The sequence below is a fragment of the Siphateles boraxobius genome, unplaced genomic scaffold (assembly GCF_051911475.1).
Source record: "Siphateles boraxobius isolate OS27281-9 unplaced genomic scaffold, OSU_SipBor_1 26, whole genome shotgun sequence".
In the NCBI taxonomy this organism is placed as follows: Eukaryota; Metazoa; Chordata; class Actinopteri; order Cypriniformes; family Leuciscidae; genus Siphateles; species Siphateles boraxobius.
In genome coordinates, this window is record NW_027508876.1 from 21,217,771 (window position 1) to 21,238,139 (window position 20,369).

The following is a 20,369-nucleotide window of genomic DNA, read 5'->3' on the forward strand; positions in this document are numbered from 1 at the left end:
ACAGAAGCTGGAATATTGCCTTTTCAAATGCACACGTACTTAATTATTAATAAAACGAATAAAAATATAAATACACTTACACTACATATACATCTTATCTATAAACAAAATGTGTAATATATATATACACAGCAATTACCAAATGCATTCTTCATACAAACTTCTGGTGCATACAAAAAGAGACTCAAAACAATATAATTGTCACTTCTTTTAATAACACAAACTTGTCGAAAAATACATGTTTGCACAAAGTCTGCTTAAGTATAGAAATTTGTTTCACTATTTGGTAACAAAGAGACAAAAACAGAAATGGGGTATACAAACTTAACATTCTTATACAGGTTGACATCTATTTGGTACAATTAACCAGGAAACCGATCACATAGGTCATCTTAATAGAATGGGTTGACATTTACAATCACAGCGCATGTGGTTTAAAATAAAGCCACTGACAGGTAAACTTAGTTCAAAAGTATCTTCAATACCAAGAGCATCTACATCAAAATTCCTTCACGGGTGTTCTGTGCATCTGTTAGCTCTTATGTAATTCATTGGAAAACAAGAGAACAGCACAGTCACAAGGGTAAAAGGGAGAGCCGAACAAATCCTTTAATGGCATTCAACAGAGAAAACATGTATGCACACACACACATACACATATATATAAAAATAAAGTTCTGAGACGCATCCTCTTTACCTCGTGACATTTCCCTTTACCCCACAACAACTTGCTGTTTTATCTCTTGCCCCTCTTGTTTCCCGCTGGTGGTTTTTTGAGCTGTAGCAGTGGCCCACCTGCCCCAAATCCAGGAGTTTGCGTGTTGGAAACGCCAAAGGTCAACCCAGCCGATGCATTGATGCCTGGGTTACTGAAGTTGAAGCCCGAGGTGTTAGATGTCCCAAACCCTGATAAAGAAATAGAGTTTAAAATGAAAGCGATGAAAATGATCAACTTTTACTGTTAACGACAAGCATTATTGTGGATTTAAGCAAGCCACATTACAGCAGTTAAATAAACCATGCAAACTTTACATTTCAGTTTCTCTGATATGCAGTGCTGCAAGCAGCATGATTTTAATGCATTCTGGGGGAAAAGGGAGATTAGATTTAAGGGGGAGCTGTTGGTAATGGTTAGTGTTGATGAAAGCGGAGAAGAGGGAGGAGGGTGCTAACAAACACACCTGCGCTCAGGCTCCCTCCAGATGGCTTGCTAGAGGAAAACCCGAACGACAAACCTCCTGTTGCGCCCCCAAACCCAGGGCCGCTACCAAACGCTGCCGAGAGACAGAGGGGGGGCATTTAGGCGTTACGACTACATATACACCAGAGATAACCTCGCAGTCATAGGGCAGGGGAATGGGGGCTAGGAATGAATGATGAGTTATATTGGAGATGAACTAAAAAAAAAAATCATGAAGGAAAAACATGAAGGAAATTTGAAAAATACAAGTTTCTATATATAACCTAATCATCTTTGCATTATTACGACAAAACAAGAGTCCTGATTAGTTCCGTATCCTTGAAGGAATTGTCCTCTCAGTAACAAAAAATATTTATTTAAAGTAAATTAAAACCCGTTTTTGCAATAAAACACTATAGATATCATGCTTGCATATCAAGAATAGTCTAAATGACTAATGCACAATATTCAACATTTTCAGAAGGTTTTTTTAAAAAGACCAAAATGTAAGAATCTTTCCCCCTAGTGATTTAATGGTTTACTACAATTTGTGAACTGGACACACCCTCTCTCACTAAAAGAACTAGCTCTAAAGACCGATTTGTTCAGATTTCAGACTCATGCATTGCCTCAATAATGACCCAGTCACAGCAATTCTTGAGATAACAGAAAACTGGAGGGGAAGATTAATCAGTGAATTACTTTACACAAAGTTATTGTATAACTTCAGAAGACTTAAGGTCCTTGCACACTGAGTCAGAAATTGTGACGTTAAAAAAATAAATACCTCACGTTGTGTCAATCAGGGTTAAACATTGCCTCCGAAACTTTCGTCAGTCATAAAAATAATTGGACCGTGTTCTACCTTTTTGCGTTTTTCGCATGCATAGCAAGCATTTTGAAAGGTGTTTTGTCAATTCTGAGCCACCAAATGACGAATACGAAAAAACGCATACGAAAATTTCAGACTGCAAGGGCCTTAAATACAGTGCATGGGCCATATTTATGTTGCTTTATGCAGTATTTTGTAATATTTTGGAGCTTAACAGCAATGTTCACTATGAACTGTCATTGTATGACAAAAAGGCCTGCATGAAGATTTCTCAAAGTATCTCTTTTTTTTAATATATGGGTTCAGTGTAGCATGAGGGTGAATAAACAATAAGGATTTTCATTTTGGGGTGAATTATCCCTTTAAGACTGAATAAGAGTGAAAGACTTGTGATGAGTGTAGAGATGGAAAGTGAGAGGATAGGTATATTACAGGAAGTACCTCCGAGGCTTGATGAGCCCATGCTAGTGCCAATACCCGAGGAAAATGGAGTGCCAAAACTGGCCCCCAAGGGCGCCTGAGGTCCTGGGACAAAGAAAGAGAGCAGAGGAACTTACTCTCATGCACTCTCATATAGCAGATCCATATTATCAATGAGAAAAAAAATTTATCACAGCCTTGTGAGAGAAGCACATGCTTTGAAAGCATCTTTTGGACACAGTCCTTATTGAAAGGAAATGGCACAGTGTGGTTTTTAATTAACAAATAAGAGCTACACAAAAGCATCATCTGAATTACTGCTCATTACGATGGAGCAAATGCAAACTACACTATCAAAAAAAATAGGCACTACTGGTTGCAATTTCAATCTTTTTTCAATTTACGCACTAATACGCTTCGTTTACTTACCTTGGAGCAACACTTGCGTTTTTATTTTGATGGATTAACTAAATCACACAACTTGGGATAAAAGTTACTTATTTCTAAACTACATCTGCTGAACCTGCTGCTACTTAATGCATAAAATGTGCTCCTGTCTCGTTTCCTTTTAGCTGGTTTAAATTTGATTAAATTTTTAATTTAGAGACGTGATAAATCAGCATCTCAAATGCAGTCTTTTTATCCAATTCATTGACAAATATCAATGATTTATCAGTCAAAAAGAAACAAAGACAAGGGCTTTTTTTTTATAAAAAAAAATTATTTATTGTCAATTCAATTTACATTAAACATGACAGACAATTGAGGACAAACCGATTCCTAGTAGTAGCTATGGCATTAACACTGTTCAAAACGATTAAAGCCAACCTGTGCCAAAAATGCATTTCAAACAATGGTTAGGAATTAATGCTGTATCCAAAAGGCACACAATTTCATATGCATCAACAAGCATAATCAAAACAAAATAAAGAAAATCAAATTATAAGTTAGATTATAGAATTCGCTATGATACTATTTGTAAACAACCAAAATAATAAGCCCCATATTTGTTCCAAGGAATGGAAACGTATACCGGGATTCAGACATGTCTATAAACAGACATTCTGTGTAAGAGCTTTGATAAAGTACCAACACACAAAAGCCACAACTTCCTAAAAGCGTTTTTTAAAACCATGACATGCAGTAAGATCATTTGTTTGTATAGTAGATTGACGATAAAAAGCAAAAGAAAGCCTGTAAGATATGAGATTCACAAATGGCCTGTAGAGGACGTCTATGGGCAGACTATCTGATTCTCATCTTTCATACAAAGCGGAAAGTGTTGCTTAAGTAAGAAACATTTTTTGAAACTGTGTTAGAAAAGGCATTACCACCTCTACAGACTTTCAAGTTATGACAGCCATGGTTGAGAAAGATGGATTTAAGCATGAAATAGCAGCTTTGAGACACCAAAAGGCTGAGAATCACAAAAATGGCAGTTCTGAATACTGAAGTTTGGCACAACCATTCACCGTGGACCCTCAACAGTCCCATAAAGCAGCAAGTTCACTAAAACTGAAGGCTTGAACGCTGTAGCCCTTAAATAAAGTGAGGAAAACAGCTGCCTTAAAATTATCAAGTAAATAAACTATGCGTAATTGAAAAAAATAAGCTGTGGAATTGTCAAGTTCACATAACTTAGGCTATCCTTTTTATTCCAGTTTATTTACTTTTAAGGCAACTGGTTTCCTCGCCTTTTAAGTTAAGTCAACTGATCACTACTAGTGTTTGTGTATGATTTTGATCTTTATCAGACTTTACTGCAGTGTCTTATAGCCATTTATGATTGGGCTGATTCTATAAGGAAATGCCAATAATTATCTCTCACAACTGGTGCTGTGTATACACTGTGCAACTAAATAAGCCATGCCATTGGTTTAGCGCACTACATATTTACAGTTAATATAATATGCAAAATCACCCACAACAGCCTAGACTTTCTTAGGCACAAAGGCAACGTCCAAAAAAACAACATTTGTATTACTGTTAAAAAATAAAAAATAAATAAAAAATAGATATATTGGGAAACCAAAAAAATGTGAATGAGAAACAGTCAAGTTTTTAGTCAAATGATTTTGGTTAATGGATCACACTGATAAAGCCCTTTTATCGACTTATTTCTAATAAAATCACAAATAAAAAAAACGTCTGTAACCTGATGCTTCTCTATAGACTGAGAACCCAGACTCTGTGACACTGGAAGTGGAACATCCAACACTCTCTCTAACACCTCCAACCTGCTATTATTGCCAGCAAGTCTCCATGGAAACCACAAATGCAACCATGGTTACAGACGGATGGAGGTTATCCCCAAAAGCAAAGGAAACTTCAATCAAGAACAAAATAAACACAAATTGTGTTGTATTCACTGAGCTGTCGAATGAAATACAGTAAATGACCTTAATGCACCTCCGAGTCAGTAGCTTACACACTCACTTCATACATATCTTATCTACACATGCATATGCAAAGCAAACCTCACAGAAATCCAGTTAATTCAAATCATCACAACCACAAAAAGAAAATGAATGTATATATGTGGAAATAAAACAGCCCGACATTATCACTAAACCAAACAAGAACCTAATTGCTGTTCTGACAGATCAAGGCGTTACAAAGCACGTCGTTTTCTGTATTTAAACTGATCGATCGCAGATGAGATGTGGAAGCTCATGCAAAAAGCTTACCTTTAAAACTATTAATAATGAACATTATTCAAGAAGAGTTTTGTATGCAGCTAACAAAATGCATATTAGCAGTAGAATGCCACCAACTGAGAATATGGAAAGAACTAAATGTGTTCCTGTCCTGAGGTACGATTATCTCTTTCCTGCATAGCATGTTCATTTTTAACAGAATTACACAGCTTTTATCTGTATATTAGGGCTGGGACGGTTACCGCATTACCGCAATACCGCGGTCACGTGACTCCAACCGCGGGTCTGAGCTCGTCACCGTCATCACCGCAAAAAACAAAACAGTGGCCTGCACATGTGTGCATGTTGTGTCTAATGACATGGATTCATTGATTCTAATGACATGGATTATGTCTAATGATATTGTGTCTTACATGGATTCAAGGTTTTCTAAACAAAACTTATCAAAAGATGGAGCAAATCCGACCTTTCGCGAGTTGGGGAAAGCAGTGTTCCACGACACATAATAACATTCCATTCGTATTAGAGATGCGCGGATGGGCTATTATTATTTCATCCGCAACCGCATCACAAAAGTCATCATCTGTCCAACATCCACCCGCACCAACGTTTTATGATACATTTTCAAAAACCGCATCCGCGGCGCTGACTGTATAAGGTCTATGAGCAATGCGAGGCTAGAAAGCTCTTGGCTGCTCTAGAAAGATCCAATGCAGCAAAGATATTTAAAGGCTAAAGTCCCTAGTATATTGGCTATGTTGTATCCCCAGAATATCAGCAGTGAACTCCGTCTCCGGTCGGCGCACAGGGATAAATTTAAATAAGTAAAGGCTATAATCGGCAAACCTGACCTTACCTGACTAGGCTACTGTAGCCTAAAATTGTATCATTTCGTTTTGAATTTTGTTTAAAAATAGACATTAAGGCCTAGCCTACGCCGAGTTTCGGTTCATTTATAAGACGAGCTCCAGTTCACGCGCAAGAGATCGCACCCGCGCTTCCACGTCCTCCTGATTATATGTCTGCTATATTTGCTTCTTATTTATTAATTCCAGGCAGTTAGTTAATGAAACAGTGATTAAAATGAAGGTACAATTTATACAAAACGAAATTTTATTTAAAAAAAAGCTTTCTACTAAACAAAACTTAATAAAGTGGTCAAAATCGTGTCTGACCCATCTTATGATCCTATCTTACTCATGCCGTTCATTTAAAGCGGTTTACCGCCATTCCGCGGGAAAATCTTGCTTTTCAACCGCGGTTATAAAAAATCCATACCGCCCCAGCCCTACTGTATATCGCCATCTAAAAACAACATATTGCTCAGAAAGCCTCAGCCACAGCTGTTGTGTTGGCAGAAAAGTGTATGTTGGCACTTCAAAATATCAACTTTCACATCTTCCATGGAATATAGGTGTAGTTGATAATTATTATAAAAGTGTTTCAATCCATGCGTAGCGGGTATAAATCAACTCTACAAAGAGTTTGGCTACTTTGTGTAGTGTGGCTACATTAGTGCTGTTGGAATATCAGATATCAAATCCGATGACGTTCTGTGCCACTCGTCCAAAACATAAACATACCACCTCAAGATGACAAACCTTCTAAACCTTTCCTTGATTTGGAATGTGCCCATTTAACCATGGTTAAAACTTGGCTATATCAAAATAGCATTTGATGCTACTGGTTTACATCTTGTTGTTTTTTTTTTGTTGATAGAGGAAAAGAGATTTAAAGAAAACGGAAGTGGGCAAGACAGTCAGCATCTAAATTCTCACAACACTAGTTGACACACGTAGAGTCACATGATGTATGTTAAAAGAACCCTGATGTATGTTAAAAGAACCCTGTAGCTCCATATCTCTAAGAGAGACATTTAAAAAATATATAAAATAAAAACAGACATGGCACTGACTGAATTTACGATTTATTCTTGAATTCTTTTGTCTGCTCTGCCTTTCTCCGACATTTACCCCCTCCCTAATCTTTCTATTCATCCCTTCCCTCGTCATTCTATCAGTCTAGAGGTCAAGATGTCTAGAACTTGAAGGCGGTCAGACCTTGAGCCGGCTGCTGCTGCTGAGTGAGAGTGGCAGCCATGGCAACGGCTGCTGCGTTGGGAACGCTGCCGAAGGGTGCGGGGCCTGTGGTGACGTGCGGAGAGCTCTGCCATTTCTTGCCGGCAACACGCTTCGACTCGAACACGTCAGAGGAGTCATCGAGGAAGGCTCGTCTGTAGCCCAGGTACTGATGTTTGAGAGTCTACAGAGAACAAGAGAAAATACTTTTTCAAACACAATATTCTGCTTTAATTCCATCATGAAATCTATATTTATTGATAAATTACTGTGCTTGATTTATCAGTGCTTTTTTTCTAAAGAATGTGTATAATAGACACTGCCATTCAAACGATTGGAGTCAAATATGTTGTTGAAAAGAAAAATACCCTTAGGCATTAAAAGGTTAGTTCACCCAAAAATAAAAACTATGTCATTAATGACTCACCCTCATGTCGTTCCAAGCCCGTAAGACCTCCGTTCATCTTCGGAACACAGTTTAAGATATTTTAGATTCAGTCCGAGAGCTTTTTGTCCCTCCATTGAAAATCTATGTGCGGTATACTGTCCTTGTCCAGAAAGGCAATAAAGACATCATCAAAGTAGTCCACGTGACCTCAGTGGGTTATTTAGATTTTTTTGAAGCATCGAAAATACATTTTGTTCCAAAAATAACAAAAACGACGACTTTATTCAGCATTTTATTCTCTTCCGGTTCTGTTGTCAATCCGCGTTCATGAGTCCGCTGACGTAAGACGAGCTGACGTGTTATCTGGTGCGCCCGAGCTTCGTTTACAGTCTGAGGGAGACGCACGCTGTAAACAAAACAATCTTTGCAAACATGTCCAAGGATTTCGACATAGGGGAAGACTTGCATTTTTTTTTAACCAGACATATTTATTTGAACCCGAATACACGGACGCACCAGATAACACGTCAGCAGCGTCACTGGCCTTGTGAACGCGGATTGACAACAGAACCGGAAGAGAATACAATGCTGAATTAAGTCATCGTTTTTGTTATTTTTAGAACAAAATGTATTTTCAATGCTTCAAAAAATTCTAACTAACCCCTCTGAGGTCACGTGGACTACTTTGATGATGTCTTTATTGCCTTTCTGGACAAGGACAGTATACCGCACATAGATCAATGGAGGGACAAAAAGCTCTCGGACTGAATATAAAATAATTTAAACTGTGTTGCGAAGATGAACGGAGGTCTTACGGGCTTGGAACGACATGAGGGTGAGTCATTAATGACATAATTTTCATTTTTGGGTGAACTAACCCTTTAAAATGATCAAACATTACAGTAAAAACTTTTATGATATAAAATATTTATATTTCAAATAAATTAAGTACTTCCTATTCAACAAAGACTCCTAAATTAATTTTGATTGATGAATCCGAATGTAGTGTTTACATGATTGTTAAATAAAGTGATAGGGTTGATGTCCGCGTTTATGTCACAAGCCTAAAATCGGAATTAACTTTTTTTGACGTGCACACAGCACGAATGTACGGAGTTTCCCGCTGTTTGCGCATACTACTCTCCTAAATTGCTTATTTTCTTCGTTTTAAAAAGTCAGACTTGATATTTATCTACTTTGGGTCCTAATTAGGAGATGACGATGAGCACATGAAGCTTTGTGTCATGCTGCTTATATTAACCAAGCAGTAAAAACAGCCATTCCCGAGCCCAAAACAAGGCTTATGTGGATGAAAGTCCAAAACAAGGACTGGCAGGATGCTGTCCTGCTCCTCTTCACAGACGATGAGTGGAAGGAAATTTTTAGAATAACACGACAGTTATTTATGACACTTCATTCAACAACAGCTCGTTACACGTGTCATACGTCACTATGCCATTTCTACATCATTGCACATGTGCAGTACTTTCCAGTTACGTTTTTCAATCCGATGACACGTGTTTACATGTCCTCTCGATCAGATTAGATCAGGTTTAAACCACCCCTAACAATCCGAATGAAATTTTAATCGGAACTGGCCATTTCATTCAGATTGACGTGGTTGTGACTTTTATTCCGACTGTGCTACTAATCCGATTACAATCAGATAATTAGGATTAAACGTAGCTACTGTTTTCACAAAAATTTCACAATATTTTAATATTTTACAGCTGGTCGCTTTCAGTTATGGAGTCAGCTTAATGAATAGCTGTATCTTTGATATCGGTTACACAGTGACAGAGGCACTTGTACTTACGTTAATGACAGACACCTACCGTAACAAGTTAGACTAACAGCTACTGTTCTAACAATGTACTGTCACATACGAGCGTACATCTTTACGATTATATTTGGCTAATCGCCATTAGTAAATTTTTGCGATATATAATTACTTTGCAAAACATCTCTCATTTGAAGCATAAACATACAGGTCCTTCTCAAAAAATTAGCATATTGTGATAAAGTTCATTATTTTCCATAATGTAATGATAAAAATTTAACTTTCATATATTTTAGATATATTTTAGCATATTTCATCCGACCAATAAAATAAGTGTTTTTTTAATACAAAAAAAGTCAACCTTCAAATAATTATGTTCAGTTATGCACTCAATACTTGGTCGGGAATCCTTTTGCAGAAATGACTGCTTCAATACGGCGTGGCATGGAGGCAATCAGCCTGTGGCACTGCTGAGGTGTTATGGAGGCCCAGGATGCTTCGATGGCGGCCTTAAGCTCATCCAGAGTGTTGGGTCTTGCGTCTCTCAACTTTCTCTTCACAATATCCCACAGATTCTCTATGTTGTTCAGGTCAGGAGAGTTGGCAGGCCAATTGAGCACAGTAATACCATGGTCAGTAAACCATTTACCAGTGGTTTTGGCACTGTTAGCAGGTGCCAGGTCGTGCTGAAAAATGAAATCATCTCCATAAAGCTTTTCAGCAGATGGAAGCATGAAGTGCTCCAAAATCTCCTGATAGCTAGCTGCATTGACCATGCCTTTGATAAAACACAGTGGACCAACACCAGCAGCTGACATGGCACCCCAGACCATCACTGACTGTGGGTACTTGACACTGGACTTCAGGCATTTTGGCATTTCCTTCTCCCCAGTCTTCCTCCAGACTCTGGCACCTTGATTTTTTTCTGAATGACATGCAAAATTTGCTTGCATCCGAAAAAAGTACTTTGGACCACTGAGCAACAGTCCAGTGCTGCTTCTCTGTAGCCCAGGTCAGGCGCTTCTGCCGCTGTTTCTGGTTCAAAAGTGGCTTGACCTGGGGAATGCGGCACCTGTAGCCCATTTCCTGCACACGCCTGTGCACGGTGGCTCTGGATGTTTCTACTCCAGACTCAGTCCACTGCTTCCGCAGGTCCCCCAAGGTCTGGAATCGGTCCTTCTCCACAATCTTCCTCAGGGTCCGGTCACCTCTTCTCGTTGTGCAGCGTTTTTTGCCACACTTTTTCCTTCCCACAGACTTCCCACTGAGGTGCCTTGATACAGCACTCTGGGAACAGCCTATTTGTTCAGAAATTTCTTTCTGTGTCTTACCCTCTTGCTTGAGGGTGTCAATGATGGCCTTCTGGACAGCAGTCAGGTCGGCAGTCTTACCCATGATTGCGGTTTTGAGTAATGAAACAGGCTGGCAGTTTTTAAAAGCCTCAGGAATCTTTTGCAGGTGTTTAGAGTTAATTAGTTGATTCAGATGATAAGTTTAATTTTTATCATTACATTATGGAAAATAATTAACTGTATCACAATATGCTAATTTTTTGAGAAGGACCTGTAATTAACAGAAAAAGCTTCTTGTAGCAGCCTACGTTCCTGCTGTATCCTGCAGCCTATCTGGCAACCTCGAGTCAGGGAGGAGGGAGAGGGGATCCACCGCTCTACAGTAATTTGAAAGTGATTGCAGTACCAGTTTTGGCCACATTCTTACATACGGCTCCTTTAAATGAAACGTATATATTTTTTAAATATAAAATTGTCCCATATAAGAAACTTACCTTAACATTTTCATGAACTGCATGCAACTGTGCAGCAAGTGCAACAAACGTCTGGTAGAGTCTCTGCATGGCCAAGGACAAATCTACATGATAGATGACATCATAAAGTCACTAGGATACAAGATCTACGTTTCTATCATGTGAATCAGGGCAGTGTTGTATTTAGTAGATAGCAGATAGCATAGTGCAGATTAAGACCTTGAGGTGTGATGTGGGAGCCACTGCTCTGGGTGGTCAAATGATTCTCGAGTTCTTCAATCTGCTGACGGTACTGCTGTAACTGCACCTCAAATTGCTCCACCAGAGACCGGAAATAACTGGAGGGAGAGATGGACAGCACATTGTTGGACAATTAATAGTAAGCAACTTTTACTGCCATCAATGGTCTTCAGTAGTAGAGGCACAGTAATTGACTCACTCAGATGGTGCTGTGTTTTCATGTTGCAGTCCAGGAGGGGTCTTCTGTGTGCAAAGTGCGATATCAGCATTCTTCAATTCCTGGATGAAGAAAAAGATGGATTACAAGATTGAACAATGCTTAGCTGAACTGCTTGCAATGGTCTAAAGGATATTTGTCTAACCTGAGAAGTTTCCAGCTTCAGTTTGTCTATGGAGAGCGAATTTCTCTGCAGCCCGCTGGCACAGACAGAGAGGAGCTGTCTGAGCGTCTTGATGTCCTCCTGCACTTTGAGAATGGCTTTAGAGGACATTCTGCTGATCTCTTCCTGGACTTGCTTCTGTTCCTTGACAAACTTCCTGAGAAACAACAGATATTAAAGTTTGCATGAAACAGAAGTTGTGATTAGGGCTGCAAAATATTGGAAAAAACTGACATTGCGATATTTTGTTTTTCTGTGATATGAAAACAGTTTCACCATATGAACAGCTCTCTTTGGAAATAATAATTCTAAATTGATTTGGGTTGGTTTTGTAGGGGAGTGAATCGGCATAGATAAATAAGATATAATAAACAAATTACAAGCACACATAAATACAATAAGACAAAGATTCAAATGGAAAAAATAGCAGAAAATGAATAATGGAAAAATAACACTAGATGATTTTCACAGCATGAATTAAATATAATGAGTTAGGGCTGCTCGATTATGGCATGATTTCCATTACACGAGAGTAGATGTTAAAACTTCATGCTGATTTGTACTCGGCTTTCGCCAAGATAAGCACCAACTAAGACGTAGCTTTACAGTAACCTATGCTTCTCCATCCATTTACGCTTCTTTCCATCTGATGACGTGAATCTCCTTCTGTCTGGTGTTAATAGTGTATTTGCGCGTCAGCACACACAACGGCTGCAACCACAGTGCGGTCTAGGGCTGGTCCGAATACCATTTTTTGAGCTTCGAAGCTTCGGTAGTAATGAACATCGAATATTCTAAGCTTCGGCGAGAGGGGGCTGAACATATTCTTTTCACTAATAAAGGCAGGAATCTCTGTGTTGGTCTGTCTTTTTGCATTTTGATTATTTCGAGAACCGTTCATCCAACCGATTTCACAAGGGAGTGCAGTGTTGCATTTGGTGCAAAATAGATGGACACGCGAGACGCGACACATTCAGAATTAATAAACTTTTAGTCAGCTACAGAACAGCGCGAGCGGGAAGCAGCGCACCTCACGCGGGCAGAGTTTATATGCTCCGAGAACGGACACTCCACTATGATATAAAACGCACACACACAGGTCTGTTAAATTAAGCAATACTTTTAAGGTAGTCTAATATTTTTCTGACTAACAAATTACTGACACAGTAAAGGGTAGATTTAAATAAAGAAAAACGAAATTTAAATAAAGAAAAAAAATTTAAATAAGGAAAAACGAAATTTAAATAAAGAAAAAAATAAATTTAAATAAAGAAAAACGAAACTTAAATAAAGAATAACGAAACTTAAATAAAGAAAAACGAAATTTAAATAAAGAAAAATGAAACTTAAATAAAGAAAAAACGAAATTTAAATAAAGAAAAAATGAAACTTAAATAAAGAAAAAACAAAATTTAAATAAAGAAAAACGAAATTAAGTTAAATTAAAAACGAGATTAATTTAGATTAATAATAACGGGTAAAAGGCTAATACATTTTGTTTCTATTATTCTATTTTCCACAATGTCAAAGCAACGCAGCTTAACCCAAAACACAAGCTCAGGCATGCACTTCGGTCCATACAAACTCCGCAGTTCTGCGCTCTAGCCAGAGAACACTCCCGTTGCAGTTAGGCGTCGGTTCTATTTCTAGCATGCACGCATTTTCCGCGTGGCTCGAGCCGCGCCTGAGACGCGTGTTTCACACAGGCAGTGTGCAAACTCCAACCTGTTAACATGGGAGCTGAAATAAAAACGTACATGCCACACAGCTGAGACGCTCACGCCATGCAGCCAGTGTGTCGCCGGCCTTATTCAAGCGCGAGTGAGAACCGTTTCGCGGGGGATCCCAGGTGTGCAAAAAAAACACACAAAAAAACGAATATTCGAATGTCAAATTTTCAAATCGAATACCAACCCACCGAACGAATATTCGAATATTCTGGTCCAGCCCTAGTGCGGTCCCCCCATAACAACCCTCTGGATTGAGCGGAGTAGGGAACATCTCTAGGGTCTTCAAGTGGGCACCTTCCGTCCTCAGTGTTTCGTCGACTAGCCCACGACACCTCAAGAGGGCTCGACAGTGACTCTGGCGTCCCAGAGTCACCCCCCTCCGTCCCCCACTCAACTCAGCCCAGCTTACTGACCTCTACTTCCCTCTTGCTGCTGAGACCTAACCACAATCTCACAATCTCTCCGCAACCCAACCATACGCGCCAACCCGTTTGACTAAGGCTGTCGAGCCCCACTGGTGCGTTAATATGCAGTTTCAGTGGCAACGGTTCCGTATGGCATACCACCTACCACAAAACACAATATCTGCCCAACCACCCGTCATTCACGCAATATACACAGGAACGTAATGACTGTAAATACTATACAACCTCTACAAATAAACCAACAGATAATCACGATTATTTTCGGCCAATATTGAAATCACAATTATTTACCACGATTATTGTTGGTCGAAGTCTTATTTCACGATATGAGTACATTTTAAATAGTGAAATTTCAGTTATCGATACTTCAGCAAAAACTAATACTAGGATAACTAATGTTAAAAACGTAATCAGAGAAGAGATGTCATGCAGGTAGAAAGGAGTAATTTTGATTAAAGATTAGGAGGTCAGGTGAATTAAATAAATAATGATGTGCACGGATAAATCAATTAAACACTGCAATATTTCATTAAAAAATATGAGTTGTTAACTTTGATTTCATCGTGACTTAAAGCACCAGATCAACTTTCAATCAGTCCAAAAACAGGTGAACTCACTGAAAGTTATCCACATCTTGACAGATCGGACCAGGGAGGTTTTCCTCTTTGAGGGCTTTACTGTCCCTGTAGAGATAAAAAGCAGGGTAAGGACAATAATATAATACCCTATGACGAGTCAAAAGGTTATTGTGGTGTGGTTCTTACTCCGGTCTGGTGCTGGACAACTTGTCAGTATTCTTTTCAGAGGATGTGCTGAAGTCTACTCCACCAAGGCCGAGACTGGGTGCTGGGACAGAGGTGGCTGTGGAAGAGGAAGAGACTAAACCACCCAGACTAAGAGCTCCACCTAATGTAGACTGTCCCAACCCTGAAACACACAATAAATAAATAAATAAATAAGAGAGCAAAAATACTAGTTTAAACTGAATCTAACATGATCACAAAGCGAAAAAAGACTGACCTGTCAAGGTAGGGTTGGAAAAGAGACTGGAACTAAAGGAAAAACCCGGGGCAGGTGCAGATGAAGTGGTGGTTGCTCCTCCCAAATTAAGGGAGAAGCCAGTGGAGCTGGTCTGAGGGGCTGTGGAGGTGAGGATGGAGCCCAGAGTCAGGCCTGTGCCTGGAGGTGCAGAGGTGGTGGTGGTCAGTGAGAATGGTGCAGCAGAGGCCGATGGCTTGCCGAAACCCAGGCTGAACCCAGTGGATCCAGCGGTGGAGGTGGTAAGACTCCCTGAGGACAGGCAAAAACAAAAAGTGGAAATGAGTAAAGCAAGACTGACAGACTAAACCGGTGGTTCTCAAACAGGGGGGCTCCAGCAAATGTCCAAGCTTTAAGATGATTTAAAATCAGACAAAAGTAGAAATAAAATAAGTTAATACAACTAAAAATCAAGATATTTCTTATTTATATTCTCCCTTCAACAATAAGTTTTTTCTTTGAAGAACCAGGGTTCAAACAGTCTTGGAAAACCAGAATGTACGAGGAAGCCTATTTTTAAAGTGCCCCTATTATGTGTTAACAAATAAAGTTAGTCTCCTAAAAGAATCGATTCTAAACTGCATCAATGAGTAAGCAGCAATTCCAGTCTAACTTCCTGTAACAAAACTATCTACTAGGTATGTCAAGCTCTACAATATTTTATCACTATTCAAATAGTGAGTTTGTTTGTTTTTTAATGTCATGCCACTTTCTGTGGCTATTTTCATGGTGAGAAAAATTCATTTTTGTTTCAAACTACATTTGGTTTAAATGGCAAAAAAATTCTTCAAAAGAGTAAAAAAGGTTTCTCACAAGGTTAAGACTAAAAACCTATTAAAACATGCTTTAGTTATAAAGAGTTTAGAAATAGTGAGTAAAAAATACACACTTTTTTTGTTTTATTTAAAATATTAATTATATTCAAAATATATATATTGCTGTTGACAATTTGGTGGGCAGCATTGAAGTAAAAAAGGTTGAGATCCAATGGAATAAAGTGATCTAAAAAAGCAACAGAATAAAGTGATATATAAATTATTACTAATGGAGCTTTTCCATTACCAGTACCAGCTCAACTCGGCTCGCTTTTCGCTCCGTTTTCCATTACAGATAGTACCTCCACAATAGTACCAGGTCGTCATGGCGACGCCACAGGAACTACGCGATACAGACCCGCTAACCCGACACACACACACAGGAAAATGGAGGAAATGGAGTGTATGCTGTTTTTGATCCTCGGGATGTGGCTGTTTCTCACAGCAAGACGACAAACGTTTCAGGAGAGGCTGAGGGCAACAAAACGAAACACTCCTGAAAAAAAAACAGCTCAATCTGGCGCGTTCAATGATGACGCAGTGAATAGTGACGATTCTCTCTGACCAATCAGCAGTCTGCAGTGTTTTCACGTCACATTTTAGTATCGCCTCAGCTTCGCTCAGAACCTCGCCGGAGGTGATAGGGAAAAAAGTACCCGAAAGCAGGTACAGGTACAACTTTTACACAGCGGAAAACCAAACAAAGGCGAGTCGAGCGTGTACTGTGTAGTGGAAAAGCGCCATAAATCTTTTCTTGAAAAACTGCTTACCTAAAGTAAGGCCAGTAGTCGAAGGAGCAGCACCTAGAAGTGTTAAAAAGATGGTGAATTAACAAAGAATTAACCATGACAAATTAGAACAATGTTAAAGGTATTTTACACTTAAAGCCCTGTTTTAAGATCGTTTCTGATAATAGAAAAAAATTGAAATCGAACGGTTAAGATTGAAATTTGGACAAATGCTGCTGTCCCGAGAATTTTAAGTTTTTGTGTTAGCACCCCCCCACCTCCACAATGGTTTAATAGGGGCACTGGAAGAATCATTCATAAAACGCATTAAACTTTAGTTTACAAAGACGTGAAACTCACCGAGTGGTCTGGGGTGTTCACTGATATGCTCACACAAAAATCGCTGCAAAAGATGCTTTCTAAAAGGTGTTTTACCATTCGTTGTAAAACTCTGGACCTATTTTTCCAAACGCCTCACAACCGGACATTCTTCCGTTGAGAGCTTGAATAATAGACACTCCAGCCCAGTTGGTGGCGATAATGCACCTTTGCCAATGTTTGGATAGCGTAGCCTACGATACCGCGACTGCATTAGACAACAGAAAGAATACAAACAACCTCATTTCCGTTTCCGGCGGCGGCGTAATACCGTACCTCACAGAACGGTACGGTAATACAAGCCAATACAAGTCAATGGAGTTGGACAAAAACTACGATAAAACCTGTTGGAAATAGAGGTGGGCGATATATCGTTTAGACGATCATATCCAAATTGTTGTCTGGACGATATGCAAAATTGGGATATCGAATATTTCATAATTTGTACAATCCGACCCCCCAAACATGAAAAGAGCTGAAGGAAGTTAAAGAGAAAACAAATAACGCACACTATAACCTTCTAAACAATTATATGTAGTGAGTTTAATACTGTAGGGGTTTGTTTGACTGTATATTATTTTTTGTACAAAATCACGATCGTTCCTCAATTGCACGAGAGTAAGCTGCTAAAGTTACTAATTTGCAATATACAACTACGAAGTTCTTACCTGTGTGTTATGACGTTTAGGTTGAAGCAACAATCCAAAATCGTAAAGAGAAGGCAAAATATGCGTTGTTTGTGGAAAAATGATCTTAAGTTAAAAAGTTTTTCTTAAATGTCTGTGGCGTCCTCGAGTGGCGAGCATTGAGATTGCATCATTAGAAAATTGCGTTGTATGAGTCCAAAAGATGGAATACATTTTCCCAAGAGATCGGTTCCGTACGCATTACAAACCGAACCATTCCGGTGGTTGGACCATTTTTCCTGCCGACCAAAATCCGCGCTGGAGCGAACACCACAATGTTGCGCAACATCAACTGGCAAATGTAATGAAAGCGGAACGAAACTCATTATTTTGTGCTTTACGGACCATTTATCATTTCGGACAAATATCAGTGCAGCGCGAGCCGATCTTGAAGCAACACCGTTACTACATAAGAGATCCAGTAAACAAAGCATTTGAATTCGCCACTTAAGTAATAACATCGCTACGAGATCTAGTGAGAAGCATTACAATTTCTCCATTATTAACTGATCAAACAGCGCTGATGTGGAAACCAGGAGAAACATTGTTCCATGAATGAACTAGTTATAGGTTTTAAGTCCACAGGTCATTCACCATGGATTTAATGTAGTAACACTAACTTGTAACCATGGAAGTTTGGCAGAATTATTAAAATTCTTTCAAGTACGTCACACATCTTTTTCCAGCACTTCAAAACTCAAATGTTATATGTTATTTAAATTGTATTTTTAATGTGATGACCAAAACATTATTTGTTCATCCTTCAAAGATTACCCCCATTTATAAAACTAAAAGTTTCAAGATGTAGGAAAACATTTTTCTATTAATAAATAGGAAATTTCTATGGCATTTCTTTATTTTTCCTGTATCGAAAACGTACCGAACCGTGACACCACTGTATCGTATCAAAACAAACCGTGAATTTTGTGAACCGCTACACCCCTATTAAAAATATAAAAGAACAATAAAGACTTTGATTAATAAATGACTATTGAATAATATTTTATTGTTTTAAAAAGTTTAGGAGTCTTTAAATCAATAATGTCTCATATCTTTATGTACTAGTAATTCTATACAATAATAGGTCAAATGCAGGGGGGTGCTAACACAGAAACCGAAAATTCTCGGGACAGCAGCATTTGTCCAAATTTCAATCTTAACCGTTCTATTTCATCAAAAACTATCTTAAAACAGGGCTTTAAGTGTAAAATACCGAACTTGTCCTTTAAGTAAATCAGTGTTTATGTAATAAGAGCAGCCAGGAACCTGAGGCAGGTGTGTTAAAGGAGAATCCAGTTGTTGGTTTCTGTGCAAATACACTGGACCCAAATCCCAGTGTGGAGGTGGTACTAGTAGCGGCCGGTGCGGAGGACGGCATGCCAAAACCTCCGAGTGCGAATCCACCCGTGCTCGCAGCAGGTGTGCTGGAAAAGGATATATCAGAAATTTAGAATATTTGCATTACATATATTACCTTATGATATTAAATATATACCTGCACCTTAATGAGACAGATCACTCAAAACATGCGTGTATAAATATATGTGTGTGTATGCATATAATATATATATATATATATATATGTGTGTGTGTGTGTGTGTGTGTGTGTGTATGTTTGTTTATGTATGCATGTATATTCTTCTAAATCTGTATGAGTACAAAAGGAGGCTAAATGACAACTATAGAGAACTATGTTGACAATGCCAGAATTTGATTACAGAACTTTGTATTTAAAACACTTAAAGAATACATTTAGGTAACCATTTATGAAATACACTTGTTTGTACGCTAGTAGAATCAATTCAAATTTTGTGAGGCTGAATTGTAAGTAGCAAATTGTAATTGACAAGTTAACAGGTGTTCGTATTTTACACATAAGTTAGTTAGTTGAGCATAACTAATTTAAACTGAGCACAAGGTTGAAAGCCGACATGATCATAACGTCAAAGTTACCTGGTCGCAGCTCCAAATGAGAAGCCACCCCCGCCGGTGGAGCTGGACCCGAGGGTACTTGTGCCGAAGTTAAAGCTGGACATTCTGGACTTAAATTACCAAAACCTGACAATCAAATCAAGCGGTTCCGACCTCGTGGAGGCCCTAAAGACACTACCTAGGACACACGCAGCATAATAAAAGCAGCTAGCACAAAATTCTGAAGCGTATGGAGAAAATATAAATAAAAGCCAAGGCCTATTTTGTTGTTTTTCAAAATGACTAAAGTTATGAGTTTCTAAATATTGAAAACGTTCCTGCTACGTGTTTCCGCGCAAAAGCTCCTCTCTTCTTCTTGGTTTTGCGGTAAAGTTCAAACATTATTTGCTGCGCTGTATTTCCACCTACTGGCTTGGAGAGTCCATGCAGGTGCATTTCAAATGCAGTGATGATGCGTTTAATTTACTTTCTTCTGTCCACCTTTACAGGCATATTGTCACTATTTATTTCAGCAAATATCGGAATACGTTTTAGCCTTGATGATATTCTAGTGGTGTTGCATTCGCGAATTAATCTTTTAAATGAACCTAGTGCAAGAATTATGATTGCACAAATAGCACAACACCACATGCAAAAAGCAATTAAAATATTCACAGAATCTAATAAAAATGAATGAAAACAATAAATCTGCTTTGTTGCTGATGGTGAGGGGAAAAAGATGGGTAAAGAATAATTTGAGTGAATGATTCAGTGATTCACCCAAATCGTGACAGGGTCGCTAATCTTTTTAATGAAATGATTTAAAAAATGAATAATAAAAAAAAAGTTAGTGGATAAATCAAATGTAGGGAATTCTAAATGTAATGCAAGGAATTTGGGATTCAAGGTGGTTAGTGGAAAAGTTAAGAGAAAAAAGG

General features: G+C 38.6%; 1 protein-coding gene across 3 annotated transcripts; it reads right to left on the bottom strand.

Annotated features, from left to right (window-relative positions):
• Positions 1-195: 195 nt before the first annotated feature.
• nup58 (nucleoporin 58) lies at positions 196-19,861 on the bottom strand. 3 transcript variants are annotated; one of them, XM_077244844.1, is made up of 14 exons: positions 19,474-19,861; positions 18,787-18,944; positions 16,499-16,531; positions 14,896-15,165; positions 14,640-14,802; positions 14,493-14,558; positions 11,703-11,877; positions 11,540-11,619; positions 11,320-11,438; positions 11,122-11,204; positions 7,150-7,351; positions 2,454-2,537; positions 1,182-1,274; positions 196-906 (listed from the first exon to the last, which is right to left on the bottom strand). In XM_077244844.1, the coding sequence occupies exons 1-14, from the start codon at positions 19,554-19,556 to the stop codon at positions 737-739; spliced, it is 1,779 nt and encodes a 592-aa protein (XP_077100959.1). In that variant the 5' UTR covers positions 19,557-19,861; the 3' UTR covers positions 196-736. The 3 variants fall into 3 exon arrangements, with proteins under 3 accessions (XP_077100959.1, XP_077100960.1, XP_077100961.1); XM_077244845.1 differs by lacking the exon at positions 1,182-1,274; XM_077244846.1 differs by lacking the exons at positions 1,182-1,274; positions 2,454-2,537.
• Positions 19,862-20,369: the final 508 nt, after the last annotated feature.

What these genes read in the sequence shown, in the direction of transcription:
- nup58 (XM_077244844.1), bottom strand. Translation starts at nt 19,556, where the DNA reads ATGTCCAGCTTTAACTTCGGCACAAGTACCCTCGGGTCCAGCTCCACC. An exon ending in CTTTAACACACCTGCCTCAG is followed by an intron (nt 16,532 to 18,786) that starts GTTCCTGGCTGC and finishes TAACACTTCTAG; the next exon opens with GTGCTGCTCCTTCGACTACT. An exon ending in CAGTTCATGAAAATGTTAAG is followed by an intron (nt 7,352 to 11,121) that starts GTAAGTTTCTTA and finishes TGTTCTCTGTAG; the next exon opens with ACTCTCAAACATCAGTACCT.